This window comes from Taudactylus pleione, unplaced genomic scaffold, assembly GCF_031769625.1.
Source record: "Taudactylus pleione unplaced genomic scaffold, aTauple2 ptg000800l, whole genome shotgun sequence".
NCBI classification, from domain to species: domain Eukaryota; kingdom Metazoa; phylum Chordata; class Amphibia; order Anura; family Myobatrachidae; genus Taudactylus; species Taudactylus pleione.
Window position 1 is genome coordinate 666,101 of NW_028285202.1, and position 22,382 is coordinate 688,482.

The window sequence follows — 22,382 nt, forward strand, 5'->3', positions numbered from 1 at the left end:
CCAGGCATCCTTAGAAGCAGCAGTAGAATACTTTTATTACTACCATATAATCAAAGAAAACATGACAGTCAATGGAGTTATACAGGTGGAGGAGCTTTGAGCTATTCCTGGTAACATTACAATGCCCAAGCTCTTGTGTTAGTATTTATACCCCTAAGTGTATCCAATGTCCCCCATAGGATGTATAAGAAAATATTCTAACTAATTAAGGTGTTCCGTATATCCCAACATCACACCAATGATAGCACAACAGTCACTGACACACAGCACCAGCAGCCATTTGGGGCCAGTCTATAGAATACAGCTGAATGATACATGAGGCACTTCAGTGATGTCACAGGCTCCCAGTGAATAGAGAGGATGTATTCTCATGGATGTTGTGTCAGCCACCAGATGGCAGCACCCACTGTGTGTTACGCTATAATTCTTACACAACCATCCTCCATTTACTATTCTCTTTTAATTATCAGTCACCAACATATTACTCAGCCCTGTATACTGACAGGATCATGATACACACATATAACATACGCTGATATGAAACAAAAGGTAAGGATGATCCTGCATAACTGAGCTTACAATCTAAGAGGCGGGACAGATACGTAGTATGTTAAGTAGTGGGATAACACTTGTGGCTGTTGGTGGGGAAAGTTCTTCCTGGATAAAAATCGCTCTGCCAGTTCCCATCTCTCCAGGCAGCTGATACAGATACTGGCATAGCATCAACTCCCGGTCATTGGATATTACAGGTACAATGCTGGCTACTGGCTGCAGACTGCTGGGAACCACAGACACACAGATAGTTGTGGTGACATTTATATGACACTTAAATATGTGATTTGCGTTTACTTTAACAGTTAAAATTGTCCAATTGGTCACGCAAGATGACTTTTTTTGCCTTTTTTAATCCATATGTGCCAAAGAGTCTCAGTCTAGCTCGGATTGGGGGCAAGGTCCAAATCCCTCCTTAATCAAACTGTCCCATATACAGCAAATAAGGAATCCCTCTCCCATAGGAAGCCCTGACTGATGGAACTAATTAAATAAACATGTTTATGTCCCACATTTTATCTCCCAGCCATTGCAGGGAATCTATGTTACTTAGGTCATTATATAAGGATAATATGGTTTGTTATTACTGTGGGGATGGATGCTATTATCAAACAGAATAAAGAAACTGCCATAAATTCCACATGAGAGATCTACTACAATCTTATTTTGGTGACATATATTCAAAGTGTATCTGTGGATGCTAACTAGATTATAACATGTTATTATACTGTGTGACTAGAGCTTGTATACTTCTATGGCTTCTCACCTGTGTGACATCTCTGATGTCTCACAAGAGGTGACTGAAGTATGAAACCTCTCCCACATACAGATCATGGAATCGGCTTTTCAGCGGTGTGAGTTTTCTGATGCCTAATAAGTACTGATTTCCATGCAAAACTTTTCCCACACTCAGAGCATGGAAATGGCTTCTCGCCTGTGTGAGTTCTCTGATGTGAAACAAGATCATATTTCTGTGTAAAACCTTTCCCACACTCTGAACATGGAAATGGCCTCACACCTGTGTGATATCTCTGATGTACAACAAGATCTGATTTCTGTGTAAAACATTTCCCACACTCAGAGCAGTGAAATGGCTTCTCTCCTGTGTGACGTCTCTGATGTATAACAAGATCTGATTTCTGTGTAAAACATTTCCCACATTCAGAACATGTAAATGGCCTCTCACCTGTGTGATATCGCTGATGCTTAACAAGCCTTGACTTCTCTGTAAAACCTTTCCCACACTGAGAACATGGAAATGGTTTCTCACCTATGTGACGTCTCTGATGCTTAACAAGATATGGTTTATGTGTAAAACATTTACCACACTCAGAACATGGAAATGGCTTCTCCCCTGTGTGCCTTCTCTGTGTAACAAGGGATGCTTTCTGTGTAAAACATTGCCCACACACAGAGCATGGAAATTGTTTCTCACCTGTGTGAATTCTCTGATGTGTAACAAGAGCTGGTTTCTGTTTAAAACATTTACCACACTCAGAACATGGAAATAATTTATCACTTGTATGAGCTGTACTACGTGTAGCAATAACTGAGTGTAGCAATAACTGAGGGGAACATTCCTCGTGATTAGAGGGATCAGATGATAGATCAGCACTGTGAGGTACTGGGTGTATATTTAGGGTAATGGGGATTTCTCCTGAAGAATCCTGTGTGATGTTTTTTTCTTTTTTTAAATCTAGAGGCAAACGGAGATCTCCCTCTGAGGTCTTCCTGTGTTTGTGTCCATCTGTTGGAAAATGTCATACTATTAGTGAGGTCAAGACGTTCAGTTGTTTAATTTCATTTTGCAACCTACACACTTTACGTAGCAAACAAAACAAAAACCTATAAAGAAATATTACCTGCGTTAGATACAGCTCAATAGAAGGTGATATAAGAAAGGTCTTAAGGAAGTGCACTAACAACTCAATCTTATAAAATACCATTTCAGTTAATTAGTATAAAACCATTTCTCTGAAAATGAAAAATAAAATAGCAGCAAATTTAAAAATTAGAATAATATTTACCAGTAACAGAAATTATGAATAAGATCGTATATTACAACTGATTGGGAATCTGTCTGCTTTTCATGGTCTATTATTCTGTGTTACAATCCTTTATATACATCACTTTGAGCCTTCCGTATAACCATGATAAGTGACAGACTGGCAGTATTAGTACACTCCTAGACTAATGTGGGATAGAAAGGTAAAAACTAAAATATTGAATCTTTATTGAAATTTCCCGTATACATAAAACTTGATCCAAATTCAAAGTGTTACATAAAAAAAGAAAAACAACATAATTGTGTAAAACCACAAATAAAAAACACCACTGTGTTCCAAGTAATAAAAAGTAGAAGTAAAGTCTGAAAAAGCAAAAACAAATTTAGGTCCCAAGAGGGAACAGGAAGGAGATAGGTAGGAGATAAGGTGGTTTAAAATAGAAGCAACCCTTGGATAAAGGTCTAAAGCTACAAAAATGAGGTCAGTTTCCACTGAAAAAAATAGAAAGGGTTGAGATCTGACCCTTGGTGGATGAAAAGGAAATGGAAGTTAAGGAAAATTCAACTGGGAAGTAGAGACTACACTAATCATAGTAGGCATTCAACCCCTAAGCATAGTAGGGTTGACTAAACTAGAAAGACTCCTTACCTTTAGGATCTTGGCATTAAGTGTTATGCCATCAAAGTCAAACCATTCAAATTGGGGTGAAGAATTGGACCTAGAAAGTCTCTTATTAAAGAGGATATCACAAAGGTTCCATTGTTGAGGCCCAAAGAACTACATACCACACCTTCCTGGGCAAAACTGATGAGATCTGAATGAAATGAGCCCTTTTGAGTGCCATACAAGGCATAGGTGACGTCCCACAACTCCAGAGTACTGAAAGGAAAAAAAAGTCTTCTGTTGAGACAAACAGCCCTGAAGCTGGAGACCCAGCATTGCGATTCCACAACCAGAGAGACTGCCTTTTAAATAGAGGATTTGCTCTGTAACAAGACAGGATCTGAGTGTTACAGTTCAAGTCACGTTTTCTTGGCCGGGTTCCCCATTCTCCCCAGAAACTGTGCAGACACCTGTCCAAGCTTTCCCTGTGACTGTAGGGCCACAATCTTGGACTCCAAAAGGCAGCCCATGTGGCTCTTAGTGTCAAACATAATGTCCATAAAAACTCTGGTTTTGGAAGATAGGAGGATTTTGTTCTTAACAAAGCCACGTAGGATCTATGACAGCATTCTCCTAAACATGAGGTTGTTGAGCAACCTCCAGCTCAGGATTGTTCTATAAGGAAAACTCCGGCTAACACACCAGAAACTGGTTTGAGCAGTGCACCATGCCTTGCTGTGTATCCAGAATCGGAATGATGATCTCTGAATACTTGATAATGTTTCTTGGAAGGAGGGTAGCAAAAAACACCTCAAGTGGGGCAATCTACCAGGTATAGAATTACTAGGGACCACAGATTCAAGACCAACTAAAGCTACACATCCCAAAATTGGAAAAGATGGACTTTACTAAAGCAGGATTCGGAAGAGGCCCAAGACAGTCATGCAGTATTTCCCTATCCTGGGGAATGGGTGTCCATCTGCTAAAGTATGGAAACCATTGTAATCGCCTCCCCCTCTGATTTCCAAAATGCCACCTATTGGGCAGCCAAGGCTGAGATCTTAGACAAAGAGTGACTTTGAATCCAGGAGAGTATCCCCATGTATACAGATGCTCCCTCAATCTGGTCCACCAAAAGCAGAGAAACCTTTTTTTACGGAATGCTATTTTCCAATTGGTCAGCCAAGATTAAATGGCCTCGCTGACCCAGGCCCCAGCTAAAATTGGTCTAAGAAGCATCAGTCATCCTCAAAACTACTTTGAGAATGGCCTCACATTTTCCCTCCACGTCCTCTTTTAAGGTGGCAAAATTGCGAGTGGGAATAACTGTACAATTGGTAAGTCTTGCTATATGGACAACTACTGTGCATCTTTGGTCGCACTGTCGGTACTTGCACTATCCCTATGACAGGTTCAGTTACCTGGCATCCTACATGAGCAATTGTATATCTTTGGACCCCGCTGCTTTCAGCAACAGGCCAGAGTTGGCTTCGCCACCCCCCGTTACCTCCCAGGAATGCCTACTAAAATCCACAGTCCCTGCATCCGTGTCACACACCACATCTGCTACAGCCGCCGGGTCGCTTACCTGGTTCCCAGCTCCATGATCCGGCTCCGTGACAGACTTCCTCCAGCTGCAGTTTCTTCTCATATCTTGCAATCTCCCTAGGTTCCACATGCAGCATTCCCTCCAGTGCTGGCTGCTGGGACAACAGCCGTGATAGGCTGGATCAGGTGACCGGATCTCCACCAACAGGAGACCAGTATGCAGTCACATGACACTTGTAGCCAATCCCTGCTCTCCCAGGGGTATATAAAGATTCTCCCTGCACACAGCACTTGCCTGTGCAATGTTGTCTTCAGCCCAGCTGTAGAAGCATTAGAGAGAGTTCCCGTGGATATTCTGTCCTACTCAGCAACTCTTGTGCAGATTTCCATCTCGCTGCACCCCTGGCTCTAGTGGCTGATTCCACCCCAGAGATCCTCTGCCATCGGTTCCAGTCAGATATCCTCTACCATCGGTTCCACTCCGATATCCTCTACCATTGGTTCCATCCCTTTGTTGTCCAGTTTGGTACCTTCCCGGAGATTCACTCGGCAGCTGCCAGTACAGGGAAGCCCAAGCAGAGGACTGCAACCTGCAATTCGGGCACAGCTAAGCCCAAATTCCTTTGCAGGGGTCCCTGGTGAAAACCACCGGCGTGTTAGAATCTGCACTTCTGTTCTGAGTCTCAGCCAATTCCCTAGTACTGTTCAGCTTCCTTCAGCCTCAAATTACACATCATGAGCCGTAACTATATTAGACCAGCCAGTTTCCTCACATCCACTCCAGAACCTATGTCGGCCAGAGACTCAAGTCCAGATTCACAAATAAATCCAAACACTAGTGACAATTCGATTCTACACTGCTCTTCTGAGTGCAGTCAAACAGGACACATGCGCTGTGTCGCATGAGCAGACTTAAAACATTGACCAATTGAGTACAGCATCAACATTGTGTCCGACTCAGAATCAGGTCCTCCAAAGCCTTAGAAAAATAGGAAAACAAAGGAAAAACAGTCTATGTTTTGTTGCACTTAAATAAGAGACCGCTATGAGGGGACTTCAACCTCCAGGATATTGAGAGCCTGACAGAACACCAGCACTTCACAACCCTGGCTGGTAGGAACATCTTCTTCACAACCAGAATGGTCTTCCTCCTCAAAGTCTGGACTTTCTGACCTCGTGCGAGGAGCATGCCAAAACCGATTCTCCCAGAAAATATACCCAGGAAAGTGACTGGGGCGAGAGGCTAATGAGAATCCAAATAACCTATTCAAGGAATAAGAAACCATGCTGTACTCCCTTGGTTTTTGCTGGCATGAAGGTCCTTTACTACTGTCTACCTTGCTGCTCCAGTTCAGTGCTACCCTCTGGCTTCCCTTGCAGTTATGCTCTCCTGCAGTTGCAGACTTTTATTCTGTTTCTAATACTTATCTCCTCTTACAGTAGCCCTCTCCTGCTTGAGTTCTTTACTGCCCTGGTCTCCTGATCAGTGCTACCCTCTGAACTTTTATTGGTTGCTGATACTTACGTACTGTTTTGGTTCCTTCCTGTTGTGGCTGTAGGCTGTACCATCTTCTTCATATCAAAATTTGCCATAGATGCAGGCTTGACATACTGAGGCGAAGAATTGTGTTTCCACACTGTGCGGGTTGTGATGCTCCTATTATTGACCCTCTTACCCCCTTGGAGTCTCGGAAGGTGATGTGTTCAAACCCATCTGCCGCCACTGGAAGATGTTTTGTTCCAGTCTCTTTTTCTCCTTCATTTGCTGTTGAATGGGCCTGATATAGGTTTGCAGAAGCTTTTACGTCTATAGATCCTTTGAAAAAAATCTACTTGGTACATTCTCTATTATCCGGTTCTCTAAACTCACATTGGAGATTGGTGGTCGGAATTGGTGGTTTTCCAGGATTTCTCTGACGGTGTCCTAAAGTTTGCTGCGTGGTTATATTTACTGGCCACAGGGAGGGATGACCCTCCTTAACTATTTTCTGTATGTAACTGGCTTGAGTATAAAATCTGAGTCAGACCCGTGGACTGGACTGACGAGGTGAAATGGAAACGTGAAGAGTGTATCAGGTGATTACTCACAAAACAGGAGCAAACACCAATATGGCATGTGGACTAGTGTCCTAAGAGAGATCAGAGGTTACTAGAAGGCTCCCAGTCTGCTTCTGGAACCAACCCAGACCTGAACCTCAGGACCGTGGCACTGGCACTGATGTTTAAAAACTCAAGAACAGAACAGTGAGCAGTGCAGATAAACAATTAGCCCACCTGGAATCCACTGAAGACAGTGCGACCTGAATACCAGAGCTGGGTGCCTGGAGATTACACCCTCATGAGAGGGAAATAAATCCAGTCCCCAGCTCCCTGAGTCAACCACAACACTAGAGACAGCATGAACCCAAACACTCAGAGAGAGGACCCTCATTGATGGTCACACCAAATGTAGGAAGAGCAGAAGATCCCAGAGACAGACTTGGAGCTGCAACGCTGAGTAGTGGAACCACAACACTAGAGACTCAGCATGAACCCAAACACTCAGAGAGAGGACCCTCATTGATGGTCACACCAAACGTAGGAAGAGCAGAAGATCCCAGAGACAGACTTGGAGCTGCAACGCTGAGTAGTGGAACTCAGTGAGTAGCAATACAGGCCGAAGTGTAATACAGGAACAGTCCACTTGAATCTGCAATGAGCAGACTAGTTGTAATGAGAAGTCTTTCTTGAAATCACAAAGTATAGAAGACTAAAAGACTTTGCACTTAGAAGGACTATTGTAGTCAATGATGATACATGGATACTTCAGACTACTGCAGGAATAATAGAGGCAGGTACCGGATTGTGACCGGAGTGTAGCTAGCAGGCTGAACAAGAATGATGGATATGGGCTAAACCGGACTAGAACCAGAATGGATGTAGCGGAGCTGGACTGGAACCAGAATGATGGACACAGGTTGAACTGGACTGGGATCGGAAAGGATGTAGCTGAGTCGGACTGGAACCAGAATAGAAGACACAGGCTGAAACGGACTGGGACCAAAAAAACTTTGACCAGACTGGATCTGCAGGGATCAGATGACTTGAACTTGCCTGAAAGCGAAGGCGTGAAGAGGCGACTTGAACTGGACTGGAAGCGGAGGAATACTTGTACTGGACTGGGACCAGTAGAAACAAAGATCAGGCAGGAACCGGAGGAGACAGCAGCACTGAACATAGGTTAAAGGGCCACTGGATACTGACAGCAGCGATGATAGAGCAGAGTAGATGAAACTGACTAACAGGTAACAGTCACAGGTAGCAGGAGCGCTGGTTCATTCTTTGGATCGGAATCAGTAGATGCACACTGAGGAGTGAGCATATCATACACAACAGTATATGGCACGGTCACCATATACGGCACAACAATATATGGCACGGTCACCATATCAGACACAACAGTATATGGCACAGTCACCATATACGGCACAACAATATATGGCACGGTCACCATATCAGACACAACAGTATATGGCACGGTCACCATATCAGACACAACAGTATATGGCACGGTCACCATATCAGACACAACAGTATATGGCACAGTCACCATATCAGATACAACAGTATATGACACGGTCTCTGTATCAGACACAACAGTATATGGCATGGTCTCCATATCAGACACAACAGTATATGGCACCGTCTCCATATCAGACACAACAGTATATGGCACGGTCTCCATATCAGACACAACAGTATATGGCACGGTCTCCATATCATACACAACAGTATATGGCACGGTCTCCATATCATACACAACAGTAAATGGCACGGTCTCCATATCAGACACAACAGTATATGGCACGGTCTCCATATCAGACACAACAGTAAATGGCACGGTCTCCATATTAGACACAACAGTATATGGCACGGTCTCCATATCAGACACAACAGTATATGGCGCGGTCTCCAAATCAGACACAATAGTATTGGGCACGTTCTCCATGTCAGACTCACCAGATAACAAGCACTAACAGAAAACACAGAATCACTACAAGATGATTATATACATCACAGATATGGCATCTGCCTAACCTCCCAGAACAGACCTAGAGGTAAAATTTACTAAAGTGAGAGTTTTTAGAAGTGAGTTTTAAAAGTGATGTTGCCCATAGCAACCAATCAGATTCTAGCTATTATCTTCTAGAAGGTGCTAGTTAAATGTTAAGTAGATTCTGATTGGTTGCTATGGGCAACATCACTTTTAAAACTAATTTCTAAAAACTCTCACTTTAGTAAATTTGCCCCTAGTATAGAAAAAAAAAACAAGTAAAAACCTGAGTGACGGAAAAGTGATAAACAACCAGATCCCCTCAACAACAGTCCTTTATAATAGGTCAACGACTGACATAAACAATCAGAGACCGGTGCCATTCAACCCACTTTAGCTGTTTGTTGTAACACCTACAAAGGCACCAAAGCACTTCAAATCCATAGAATATAAAATAAGCAATATAAAATAACCAATGTTCCAAATGAAAGTAATCTAAGCTGAAGTCCTACTGGATGTAGAAGGGGTATACAGGGGTAAGCAGTGGCCCCCAGATAGGAAGAGAAAATATATTGTTGCAGTGGCTGAGCAAGGAGAATATATGACTCTTTTCTGTAATAAGTGCTTATTACTCACATGTGCTGATATCTGTAGGGATTTCCTCCACTTTACACTGCTGATCACCCCTCACAGGTGTCTCTTCTTCTTCCTTTATAGCTTCTACCTTCATATCAGTCCCATATGTCTCTTCTCCCTCTGTATCTTTTGCCTTCATATCAGTCACATACGTCTCTTCTTCTCCCTCTATATCTTCTACCTTCATATGAGTCACATACGTCTCTTCTTCTCCCTCTATATCTTCTGCCTTCATATGAGTCACATACGTCTCTTCTTCTCCCTCTATATCTTCTGCCTTCATATCAGTCACATACGTCTCTTCTTCTCCCTCTATATCTTCTGCCTTAATATTAGTCAGGTCTTCACACTAAAATATCCACAAAACAATAAAATAACACATAAATAATGTCTTATTTCATTAATTGAGTTGAAACAGTATAATGTCAGAATATAAACACACACAGCTGCTCTACAGATTATATAATGACAGTCACTGCGGTATATTGATAACACCCTAAATCCCTTCTACCTGATGCTCCCGTGGGGTCCTGTGATTCTCCTCTGTACAATGCTGTGAATAAAGAGGACGGGGACATCTCTCTGGGGTATTTCTGTTACTGGGTCCATCTGTAGGAGACACACAGTGACTGAGTACATTGTATACATGTGATTATAAGGTGATGTGTGTATATAGGGGCCTGCATTCCTGCTCTACCCTGTACAATAAATGACAGTCTCCTCTTACCCAGTGATGTGAGGGGCTGGTGAATCTCCATTATCACCTCCTTGTACAGACCCTTGTGTTCCTCTATATACTCCTCCACCTGCATGGAGACACAGACAGTGACATCCTGGCACCCTAAAGGAGCCTGACACACACAGTTATACAGTCCCAGACACATCCCCTGGTGTTACTGTATAATGTCCCATTCCCAGCAGTCACCTCTCCAGTCATCACCCAGACACATCCCCTGGTGTTACTGTATAATGTCCCATTCCCAGCAGTCACCTCTCCAGTCATCACCCAGACACATCCCCTGGTGTTACTGTATAATGTCCCATTCCCAGCAGTCACCTCTCCAGTCATCACCTGGTGTTACTGTATAATGTCCCATTCCCAGCAGTCACCTCTCCAGTCATCACCCAGACACATCCCCTGGTGTTACTGTATAATATTCCATTCCTTGCAGTCACCTCTCCAGTCATCACCCAGTCACATCCCCTGGTGTTACTGTATAATGTCCCATTCCCAGCAGTCACCTCTCCAGTCATCACCTGGTGTTACTGTATAATGTCCCATTCCCAGCAGTCACCTCTCCAGTCATCACCCAGACACATCCCCTGGTGTTACTGTATAATGTCCCATTCCCAGCAGTCACCTCTCTAGTCAGAAGTTGAATGATCTTGTTAGTGAGTTCCAGGATCTTCTGGTCATTGTGCCTGCCATGTATTAGTGAGTGAGGTGGAGGCACCGTGATGGGGCTCTGGGTCCTGCTCAGTCCTCCTGACACACGGGGATGACTGCTGGGTGTCTTCTGCTCATCGGATGTCTTCTTCACTACTGTGTAGTCCTGTGTATTAGAAAAGACAATAATTATCATTGTATACACTCCAAGATCCCTTCACCTCCCCAGTCATGTCCCTGTATTATTACTATAGCTTTCATATCAAGTGATGTTACTGTGACACTCCCAGAGTCATCCACAGGGAATCAGTGTCCCATCTCATCCTCGCGCCTAGCGTCTTTTAAAGACTTTGGTTCCTCACAGCTCAGTTGTCTACGTGTAAGTATAATAAATATAATAAACACTACAGAGTACACATGTAAACATAGAGCCTGATTTAGATGCGGACGCAGTACAAATGTTTGCTCAGCTGTGCAATTTTTTGAAAATGCGCAGTCGCAAACTATAGTATGCGATGACATAAGCATTTGCATACGACATCACTATTATTTGAGTCAGATTCTGCGATCCATGGGTGGTTCAGGGTAAAGATGACGGAGTATATTTACTAAAGTGAGAGTTTTTAGAAGTGGAGATGTTGCCCATAGCAACCAATCAGATTCTACTTAATATTTACCTAGCACCTTCTAGAAGATAATAGCTAAAATATGATTGGTTGCTATGGGCAACATCTTCACTGCTAAAAACTCACTTCAGTAAATATACCTCTTAGAGGTGATGTAAAGTCGTTGCAAAAAGAGGAAATGTCATTGGCGTGTTGCGTGAGGTTTATGGGCATATTTTGGATCCACCAGCACAATTTAGCATTGCTCAAATATGCAAAGAGCGTGTTGCACGGTAGTGCACAAGGAAAATGCCTAAACTCCTATTTCCATATATCGCACTTGATAATCTGTGAGAAATTACAGCCGCACATCATCTGCCTGCGCCACTGAATCAGGCCTATAGGAGGATATGAAGCACTGAGTCACCGTTAGGTCCTTCTCCATTCCCCGAGTCATAGAGCCCTGGTCACAGGAGCTGTACAAGACTCTCAGTGACACACACAATGCTGTATTGCTAAAGGTTACACCACTGAAAATCATGGCCAGGAGTCTAGGGCCTCTGATACACATTTACGCCAATTAAGATAAGTTGCAAAGTGGAGTGATTGGGGATAGTTTTGTCATGTGTGTATATATATATATATATATATATATATATATAAAACGCCACGGCTCACTTGATGGCCACGATGAAGACCTCCATGGCACTCACGAACTTCAAACAACAATAATATAATTATTTATTATTATTATTATTAATAATACTAAATGGACACCACAGACTGCTCCCTCTGTATAATAACAACAACAAGACATCACAGGCTGCTCCCCGTGTATAAAAATAAATAAGGACACCACAGGCTGCTCCCCTGTATAATATTAACAGTACACCACAGGCTGCTCTCCCTGTATAATAGTAACAAAAGGACACCACAGGCAGCTCCCACTGTATAATAATAACCGGACATCACAAGCTGCTCCTCCTGTATAATAGTAATAATAGGACACCAGTGGCTGCCAACTGTATACTAATAAAAATAATAACAGAACACTACAGGCTGCTCCCCCTGTACAATAATAATAACCATACAGATCATTACCGGCTCCCAGACACAATGTACCCTCTCTGGCTGCTCAGCGCTCACCCGGATGTTGATAGAGATTGAATCCCTTGCCGTACCGGAAGTCGGGTGGACCGCACAAAGCGGAAGCCAGGTGGACCGCACAAGCCGGAAGTTAGGTGGAACGCTCGGATCGGAAGTCTTGTGTGTAACCTGATCCGGGTGAGAGGAGGCAGAGACTGGCTGAGGGGGCTGAGTTCCTCCATAGACACCTGATGTCCTGTATGTGACTGAGGCAGTATTATACAGTGTCCCTATGGGGGTATTACTGCCACATAGTATAGCCCCCAACATAGTATAGCTCCCTACATAGTATAGTATAGGCACCCACATAGTATAGTAGTATCGCTCCTACATAGTATACCTCCCCACATAGTATAGACCCTCTACATAATATACATGCCTACATAGTATAGACCCCTACATAGTATAGTTACCCACATAGTATAGCCCCCTACATAGTACAGCTCCCTATATAGTATATCTCCCCACACAATATAGCCCCCTACATAGTACAGCTCCGCACATAGTATAGCTCCCCACACAGTATAGCCCCCTACATTGTATATTTCCCCACATAGTATAGCCCCACATAGTATAGCTCATAACATAGTATATCTCCCTACACAGTATAGCCCCCTACATAGTATAGCTCCCCACATAGTACAGCTCCCCACATAGTATATTTCCCTACATAGTATAGCTCCCCACACAGTATAGCCCCCTACATAGTATAGCACCCTACATTGTATATTTCCCCACATAGTATAACTCCTCACATAGTATATCTCCCTACACAGTATAGCCCCCTACATAGTATAGCCCCCTACATTGTATATTTCCCCACATAGTATAGCCTCCTACATAGTATAGCTCCCTACATAGTATAGCTCCCCACACAGTATAGCCCCCTACATAGTATAGCACCCTACATTGTATATTTCCCCACATAGTATAGCCCCCTACATTGTATATTTCCCCACATAGTATAGCCTCCTACATAGAATAGCTCCCTATATAGTATAACTCCCCACACAGTATATCCCCCTACATAGTATAGCACCCTACATTGTATATTTCCCCACATAGTATAACTCCTCACATAGTATATCTCCCTACACAGTATAGCCCCCTACATAGTATAGCCCCCTACATTGTATATTTCCCCACATAGTACAGCTCCCCGCATAGTATAGGCCCCTACATAGTATATCTCCCTACATTGTACAGCTCCCCGCATAGTATAACTTCCCACATAGCATAGCTCCCTACATATTATATCTCCCCACATAGTATAATCCGAGGTAGTATATCCCCCACATAGTATACCTCCCCACATAGTATAGCTCCTCACATAGTATAAATCCCCAGGTAGTATAGCCCCCTATATAGTATAGGTAGGATATAGTTCTGTGGCTTATTAACATCAGATGAGATACAGGCCTAATGTCAGCAGCCACAGAATATGCGTAATTCATTAGTGTCCCAGTTTTAAGGGATAGTATAGGTCCCCACATAATATGGCACCCATATGATATAGTACCCCACATAATATAGCGCCATGCATGATATAGCACCATGTAGGATATAGTACTCCACATTACATAGCACCACACATAATATAGCTCCCAACATAATTGGTTAACATAACATTAATGCACAGCGAGTCTGCAATTAATTCATTTGATTGGTCTGGTACACATAATATTCCGTTTCCTTATGAAGAATCCGTGTGCTGGTAACACAGAGAAATGAGGGATCTGCCGCCTGCAGTCATTGGAGGTTTCCTTACCTTCCGCCTTTACTACTGGTAGTCTTTATTCTAGCACCCTGCACCTGTCGCAACCCGTGCAGTTCCTCTATCCTGCCTGGAGTGTCGCTCTCTGCTCTGGTGCTTCTAGCACACTCGGTTGCTGCAACAAACTGCTGAGATTAAGCAGTTTGTGTGCTAGAAGCACCAGAGCAGAGAGCAACACCCCAGGAAGGAAAGAGGAACTGCATAGGTTTTAACAGGGGCAGAGTGCTAGAATGAACACTATACAGTTACAGCAGCTGTCCTCAGTATCTGCCGACCGGCAACCAACATCTAGCTGGCCAGCACCGTGTACCTAGATGCTGCGCTAATATCATTGCCTTCCCCTCTAACATCCAGGGCTCTCCTCTTACCATCAAGGTCGTCGTACCCGGGCGGATGGAACCAAGTCTCCCTGGCTTATTTGGGATTACAAGAAATCTCTTTTCTGCATATATACTGCCGATATAACAGCACCACGGACCAGTCAGTTCCACCAGACAAAAGGGGGCAATAACTTATACAGGTATAAAGCCACATTGCATTGGAACATATATATACTTCCAGTATTTCTTCCTTGGTGGGACTCAGGTCCTGCATTATACTTGGGAAGAGTAAGATGTTCCTCTTTAGTAGCTGCAGACCCCACACGTTGAGCTCACCTGTGTCTCCCTCACTTACTGTTAGGTGCATAACTTGTGTACTGTGGCTTCGTGCAGCTATTGCTGCTCAGTGACGCCACCTCCTGGCGTATTCCGGACACATCTGCTTCTGTTTTTTGCATGTCGAGGGAGCCATATTTCCTACTGATACAGAGTTGGAGCATCTCATGTTTGTGGCCAATTCTCTGGTCACATTTTATATTTGCGTCTGACTCTGAATGAGGCCCATGGGGCAGAATCATTGTGTGGACGACAGTATATAAATGTTGATTTTGGAACAAGAGGCCACTCCACCACCTAAGCCTGCCTAGAAGAAAAGTAAGATAACTTTACTACAACCTTTAGTGGGATCACACCCCCCTCGCCCCCCGTTTTCTGATCCTGGATTCCGCAACCAGGAACTCGGATGGCAGGTCTCAGATAAGCTAATGAGTGATGTCTTTGTATCTAAGATATAAATACTTCACATGAGTGAAAGGTCTCTATAACATATCTTTTCTATTTTAGGTCCTTCTTGTAGAGGAGGAATCCCAAGGAGAATGCTTCACCTGTTTTATTTAAGAATTAGCCTTATTCGTTATACTACAGGGATGCGGTAACCCCAGCATCGGAATCCCGATCGCTGAGACAACACCAGCGCCGGGATGCCGACATCAGGATCCCGGCAGATGGCATCTCAATCGTAAGAACACCAGGGAAGGGTAAGTTTCAGCCGCGGGCAGGGCGACGACTTAGGTTTAGGCTCCCCGGTGGAGTTAGCGTTAGGCTGTGGGAGGGCGGAGGTTAGGGTTAGGCTCCGGGCAAGGGGAGTCAGGTTCAGGCACCACCGGGGGGGGATAGGGTTAGGCACTTACCGGGATGGTTAGGGTGCGTTGTAGGGAGAGTAAGTATAAGGGTGCAGGAAAGGAGGGTTAAGGGGTAATTAGGACAGGGGAACATTACTTACCATTTCCCAGTCAGGATTTTAACCATCGGGATGCTGCTGTCAGTGTACTGACAGCCAGTATCCCAACCATCGGTAGTTCATACCGATTCCATACTACATTATCATGAGAGGTGTGCACAGATATATATATATATATATATATATATATGTATATAAAGAAGCAAAATAAGGTGGCACTCTGCAGACTGTTCAATTGCGTGAAAAAAATAGAAGCCTTTAATCCAACGTTTCGAGGGACAACCCCTCGTCTTCAGGGATACATACATGACAATATACTGCAGAGTGCCACCTTATTTTGCTTCTTTATATTTGGATGAGTGGTCATCCTAAGGAGTGCACCGCAGCGCTTCACGAAGTAGCATTGATTTTAAGGAGTGCCGGACTCAGTTTGTGGATTATATATGTGATAGAAGCACTGGTAAAGGCTAAATGGCAAATATATTTCTCCAAGGTTTCTGACGTATGTATTTAAATCCCGAGGAAATATCTGTTTATGCTTGATGAGAATTTGGGCTTAAGTAAAAGCCAGATAATGGGTCCTGAGGGTGTGGATGTGAGAGTGAGGGGGAGGCTCCATCCACGAGGCCGGTTCGGCTTCTCCAGCCTTCAGCCTGAGAGCCACCTAATTGGTGCCTGCAGCTGTGAGAGGCTCATATAAGCTGTGTCAGGGTTTGGCTCCGGGTGTTCAGAGACACTGTGATGCAGGGAATCTGTTGTTTGGTTAGTGCCAAACGGGCTAGGATTTATTTTTATGATTTCTGTTTTTATACTGCACAATAAAAACTAGCTGCGGCTAGCTTCCATGAAAACCTGGACTGGTGTGCTGTTTCCTGGCTGCTGTGTGTTTGGAGGTGTCCATCTACCCTCCTACCCCGATCACATTAGAATACATTTGCTGAAGGTTTATACCGTCTCCTCAATGTGCGTGCAGGATCACACACCTCCATCCCCCCTCAATGTGCGTGCCAGTGAAAGCCAGGGTGCACACCCCAATGGTGGTAAAAAAAAAAAGGAATTACAAAAATCTGATGTGTGTATATATATATATATATATATATATATATATATATATATATACACACACATGTATAATGACCTACACAAGAAACTGTACAGCTAAAAATAAGAAAGCTGTAAAAAAAAGGAATACATTTTTGAAAAAAAGTAATTATTAAACAAAACTGATTAAACAGAAAAGAGTACCTAGGGGTCAATCCTATTAGGTGCGAATTGCGAGCTGTGAGTTGCGATTTTCACTTTGAATTCGCATAGGAAATTCATTTTGCAATCCAATTAGCAACTCGCAGTGATCAGTCAGACTGAATTCGCAATATTCCACTCGCACCTTCCTGAGGGTGAGAGATGGAAAGGAAAATCTTTATTTCAAGGTTAAAATGTGGGGACACTGTGCTGAACCCCTTGGCGTTTGGAAGTTTATAATTAGCTTATTTAGTCCAATAACACTGCACAACAATGAAAATGTTTCCTATGTGAAAATAGTTACTTCTAATTGATTTCAGTATGCAAAGAATGAATATGACAGTTAAAACTCTGTTAGTTCTGCGTTCCGAGATATAGCCCATTTATGACGATGTAGGGGTATTCCTAGTGAAGTGGGCAGAATGGAGAGAATCTTACCAGCAATCTGCGTTCCGTGCAGAGGGGGCGTGGCCTAATGACCCAATTAAATTAATCAGTTATTTGTCCCCTGCCCTATTCAAATATATGCGATTCACGGGATTACCCACACAAGATAACTGTGGTGCACTGAGTGACAAGCATAGTGAGCGATTCCACCAAGACATTTCAGCAATGGAACAAAGATATCAGGGTAGGTGATCACTACTGATGGACAGTGACAAGAGATGCCCCAGAAGAGGAGTACAAGCGACAAGCAAAGAGAGAGCACCCCCATGAATAGGCCACTATATTAGATAGTACTTTCCTATGCTGTATGTTTGTTTCTTATGCTGTATGTTTGTTTCCTATGCTGTATGTTTGTTTCCTATGCTGTATGTTTGTTTCGTATGCTGTATGTTTGTTTCCTATGCTGTATGTTTGTTTCGTTTGCTGTATGTTTGTTTCGTTTTGTGTTCTTATTTGTGATTGATTGAATTAAAACAACTGTTATTTATTTTCAATCAAGAAAATATCAGATTATTTTAAAATAGCTTTTCACTATGACTATATTACTAATGTACATACAGCATAGTGCAAGTAGTGTAGCTCAAAAAATAAAGCTAGTAAAAACATTCTGAAATCATTTTAGTTTTTCTTGACCTCAAATTAGTAATGTATGACTATTTTTAGAAAGGTACCAAATTATAAGTATTTATTTGTTGTACAGTGTAATTACATGTAGTTTTTTTTGGAAAAAAAAAATGTCCTCAAATGACTCCAAAATCAACTTTTTCGTTAGTTTAGGCACCTCAAATTTAATTACAATAATTATCTAGTTGAAAAATAATTGTTTTTATCTTTTTTTTTTTTAATTTTTCAAGGTGCCATCAAAGTACACCAAAATCACCTTTTACTAGTTTTTTTTTGGCATTTTTCGTTTAATTCATTTGAGATTAAACAAACACAGTTTTTTTTTATCATTTTCTTGCATTAAAAACCCCCCCACAAATCAGCCATTTGACACCATTCAAAAACCTACATTACCTTCCTAATCCCCACAAACAGCCTTCTATATGGTCCTGCTAATGAAATTATCCATTTTGGGGGGTCCAGGATGGTCTCCCCACATTTTCATGCATTTCTCGCATATCTCATTTGGCAGTCAATTCACACCCTTCCGCTGCAAGTAGTGCCAATAGGTATTTTTAATTGGATTGCAGAATTCTCGGGAGCGCGCTTCGCTGCGATGTGTGCAAGTTTCAAGAAACAAACTCGCTACTTGCAATTCGCACCTAATAGGATTGAACCCATAGTATCAAAAAAAGCAGGTGTTCATTCAACAAGGAGTAGTTTTAGAGATTGATTGCCCATCCTCTTCAGGGCTGGTATAAGGTCAAGGATGTGATACTGAAGGGTAACAAAACTATGGTTAGCTTCATAGAAGTGTCTTACAGCCGGATGTTCACTAGAGCCCATCAGTAGGGCTTGTCCGATAGTGGAACGATGGACTGCCATTTGAAGACACGTTCCCTTTTGCCTACATAATGACGGCCACACGGACAGCTAATTATGTACACAACATATTTGTTTGCAAATGTGATGGATCTTATATTTCTTCCCGATATAGGAGTGAGAATCGCCAGTAACCATATATCTGCATGTGGGGCAAAAAATGCGCCTGTAGCACGCATCCATGTTTAGTTTGATTCAAAAAGAAAGATGACATCTTTGACCCATTTCTTTTTAAGAAACATCGGTATGGTAAGAATCTCCGATGTTCTTTCCTTTGTTAGGCAGTCATCAGGTTCTTGTTCTGTAGTACCAAAGGGTCCGTTTGTACAATAGCCCAGTGTCTTTTAGAAATGTAATCGCCATGCTGGCATTATTATAGGAGATGACCCAGAAAACATGTGTTCTCTACCTTGTTGGTGTTTCCTGTGGTGTAAAGTGACGCCTCCCTAGGCAGTTGCATAACTCGTGCCATAGTTTATAGCAGTGTCTGTCATAACCACGAGATGCAAACTTGTCAACCGTACGCCAAAAATACGGGTTCCATCTAGGTGATGTCACTTGTGATACGTCTGACCCTTAACATTTGTGAACAGGGTAACATCTTTTTGAGGGAAGTAGGGTGAATGCTGGAATATAGTAATAGTTTGTTCCAGTCTGTGGGTTTGTGGAAAATATAAGTTACCATATGTCCATCTTGTAAGCTGATATTAATTTGATAAGCTTCTTGAATGTCACTATCAATATTGAATATCAACTTCACAGGCGGTTGTAGCATTGTAAGACTCCAGTAGTGACATGAGGTCTTCCTGGGCACCATTCCACAATAACAGAAGATCATCAGTATAACAACTATAAAAGAAGACGTTATCTAGGAGCTGTCTCAATGCCCACCATAAAACAATGTGCGAATGATGGGGCTACATTAGAGCCCATAGCGCAGCCCTTCAGATATATATAGTAAGAATCTTTGAACAGAAAGTAGTTCCTTTTCAACGTCAACTTCAGCAATTGCATAAACAGATCTACATTGCAGCCCAAAAATCGGGTGCTATTTGTGATAATCATTCTGACTGCTTCCAGGCCCGAACTGTGAGTGATACAAGTATAAAGGATTTTGACGTCTGTAGCTCTTAATAAGCATTGGGATGGGTATAGTAGGCAAACCTTGTAGTGTAATGAGGAGATCATTGGTATCCGTTAAATAGCTCAAGCTAGATGGTGGGTTTTGTATGCATCTACTACTGTTTGGTAGGTAGGTTGGAGGACACCTGCATTTACAACAATTTGTCTTACATTAGAGGAGTGCTGCCTGGTATAGAATATATATATATATGGATCAGCCATAACATTAAAACCACTGACAGGTGAATTTAATAACATTGATTATCGCGTTACAGTGGGACCCGTGAAGGAATGGGTTATATTGGGCAGCAAGTAAATACTTGAAGTTGATGTGTTGGAAGCAGGAAAAATTGCCAAACATAAGGATCTGAGCACCTTTGACAAGGGACAAATTGTGATAGCTAGACTAGATTGGGTCAGAGCATCTCCAAAAACGGCAGATCTTGTGGGGTGTTCTTGGTGTTTTGATGGTTAGTACCTACCAAAAATGATCCAAGGAAGGACTAATGGTGATCCTTCAACACGGTCATGGGTGCCCAAGGCTTAATGCTGCGTGTGGGGAGCGAAGGCTAGCCTGTCTGGTCCTATCCCACAGAAGAGCTACTGTAGCACAAATTGCTATAAAAGTTAATGCTGGCTATGATAGAAAGGTGTCAGAACACACAGAGCATCGCAGCTTGCTGCGTAGCTGCAGACCGGTCAGAGCGCCAATGCTGACCCCTGTGCACCGCTGAAAGCACCTACAATGTGCACAAGAGCGCCAGAACTGGACCATGGAGCAATGGAAGGTGGCCTGGTCTGATGAATCACATATTCTTTTACATCATATTGACGGCGGGTTGAGTGTCCATCGTTTACCTAGGGAAGAGATGTCGGCAAGATGCACTATGGGAAGAAGGCAAGCCGACGGAGGCAGTGTGATGCTCTGGGAAAAGTCTTGGGTTCTGCTATTCATATAAATGTTACTATGACACATACCACCTACATAAACATTGTTGCAGACCAAGTACACCCTTCATGGCAATAGTATACCCTGATGGCATTGGCCTCGTTCAGCAGGATAATGTGCCCTGCCACGCTGCAATAGTTCTTCATGAATGGTTGGAGGAACATGCAGAGAGCCCACTAATCAGCCCGTGAAGCATCTGGGACTTGTAGTTGTACAACAGCTGGAGAGCCACAGAATGGCGAGGCCCGATTATATGTTGTAATATGTACGTATTTAGTCCAGTATACCACTGTTTATGTGTCTCTCTCCCTATATATATATATATATATATATATACATACATACACACACACACACTAAATGTTATTGTAATTTATATTTAGTTTATTGGTTTGGGTTTTATGGAGCTTTGTGATAAATATGGAGTGTCTGTGTGAGGTTTTTAGTTCTAAACCACAGAGATTATCCCCTAGTCTATAACACATGTCCAGTGAAGCTAAATCTGCCTCCCTGACCAATCTTGGTATAGTCCTCTCCCAAGAGCATTATATTAAAAACTTATTGAATATCATCATCTCTATATGGGAAGAACTAGCAGCTCAGGTTAGAGACTGGAATAATAAGGGTGCTGAGAACATGTACATAGAAGCCTAAGCAATTACATCACACCTTATATAGTCGGTGTACATGACAATGTGGAAGGGCTGGATGAAATTCCAGCATACACCACTATATAGGAACCTGTTAGAGGACCACTAACTGCAAGTAATATCAGATATCATATATTACCACCTGTCATCGTGCACATGAGATTCCCCTCCACACACTTACTAGCTCCTCCATATTACTACCAGCTGTCCCCTTCATTTCCTTTTTATATTCTTAAGAAATACTCTTAATAAAAACAGGACATGGATGAGGTTAATTATAGATTTAATCATTTTAATCTCCTGACCATACAATTGTACATTAAGTTCATGTATTCATGGTATTGTTATTACATGTGTAATAACAAATACACAGCATTGTTATTACATGTGTGATATTATATACACAATATTGTAATTTCATGTGTGATATGTACACAGTATTGTCATTTCATATGTGATAATATATACAGTAGTATATAATATGTGATAATATATACACAGTATTGCTATTTCATATGTGTAATATATTCATTATTTCCTGTACTTATTCACTACATAAAAAATAAAATTTAAATATATACATAAAAATAAAATCAACCTACAGAAATTCTATTTTCTCATTTATCGTATGGGAGAC

The 22,382-nt window shown here is 42.4% G+C and overlaps 2 protein-coding genes across 2 annotated transcripts in view; both read right to left on the bottom strand.

Moving 5' to 3' along the window:
* LOC148474906 (uncharacterized) overlaps positions 1-22,382 on the bottom strand; it is a 117,482-nt gene continuing 95,100 nt past the window's right edge. Inside the window, 1 exon segment of the mRNA XM_088458021.1 lies at positions 1-1,906. Within this exon segment, the coding sequence (XP_088314147.1) occupies positions 1,305-1,906 (602 nt within the window). The 3' untranslated portion in view covers positions 1-1,304.
* On the bottom strand, positions 9,875-14,977 carry LOC148474907 (uncharacterized). The gene is made up of 5 exons (XM_088457973.1): positions 14,846-14,977; positions 12,517-12,645; positions 10,740-10,931; positions 10,106-10,229; positions 9,875-9,987 (listed from the first exon to the last, which is right to left on the bottom strand). Exons 1-5 carry the CDS (start codon positions 14,975-14,977, stop codon positions 9,875-9,877), a joined length of 690 nt encoding a protein of 229 aa, XP_088314099.1.

Bases quoted from the DNA above. Each gene is read 5' to 3' on its own strand.
- LOC148474907 (XM_088457973.1), bottom strand. From the start codon at position 14,977: ATGCACCTAACAGTAAGTGAGGGAGACACAGGTGAGCTCAACGTGTGG. The intron at 12,646-14,845 runs GTATATATATGT...CACCCGGATCAG, and splicing joins CCAAGGAAGAAATACTGGAA to GTTACACACAAGACTTCCGA. The intron at 10,230-10,739 runs GTGACTGCTGGG...TGTGTGTGTCAG, and splicing joins TTCAACTTCTGACTAGAGAG to GCTCCTTTAGGGTGCCAGGA.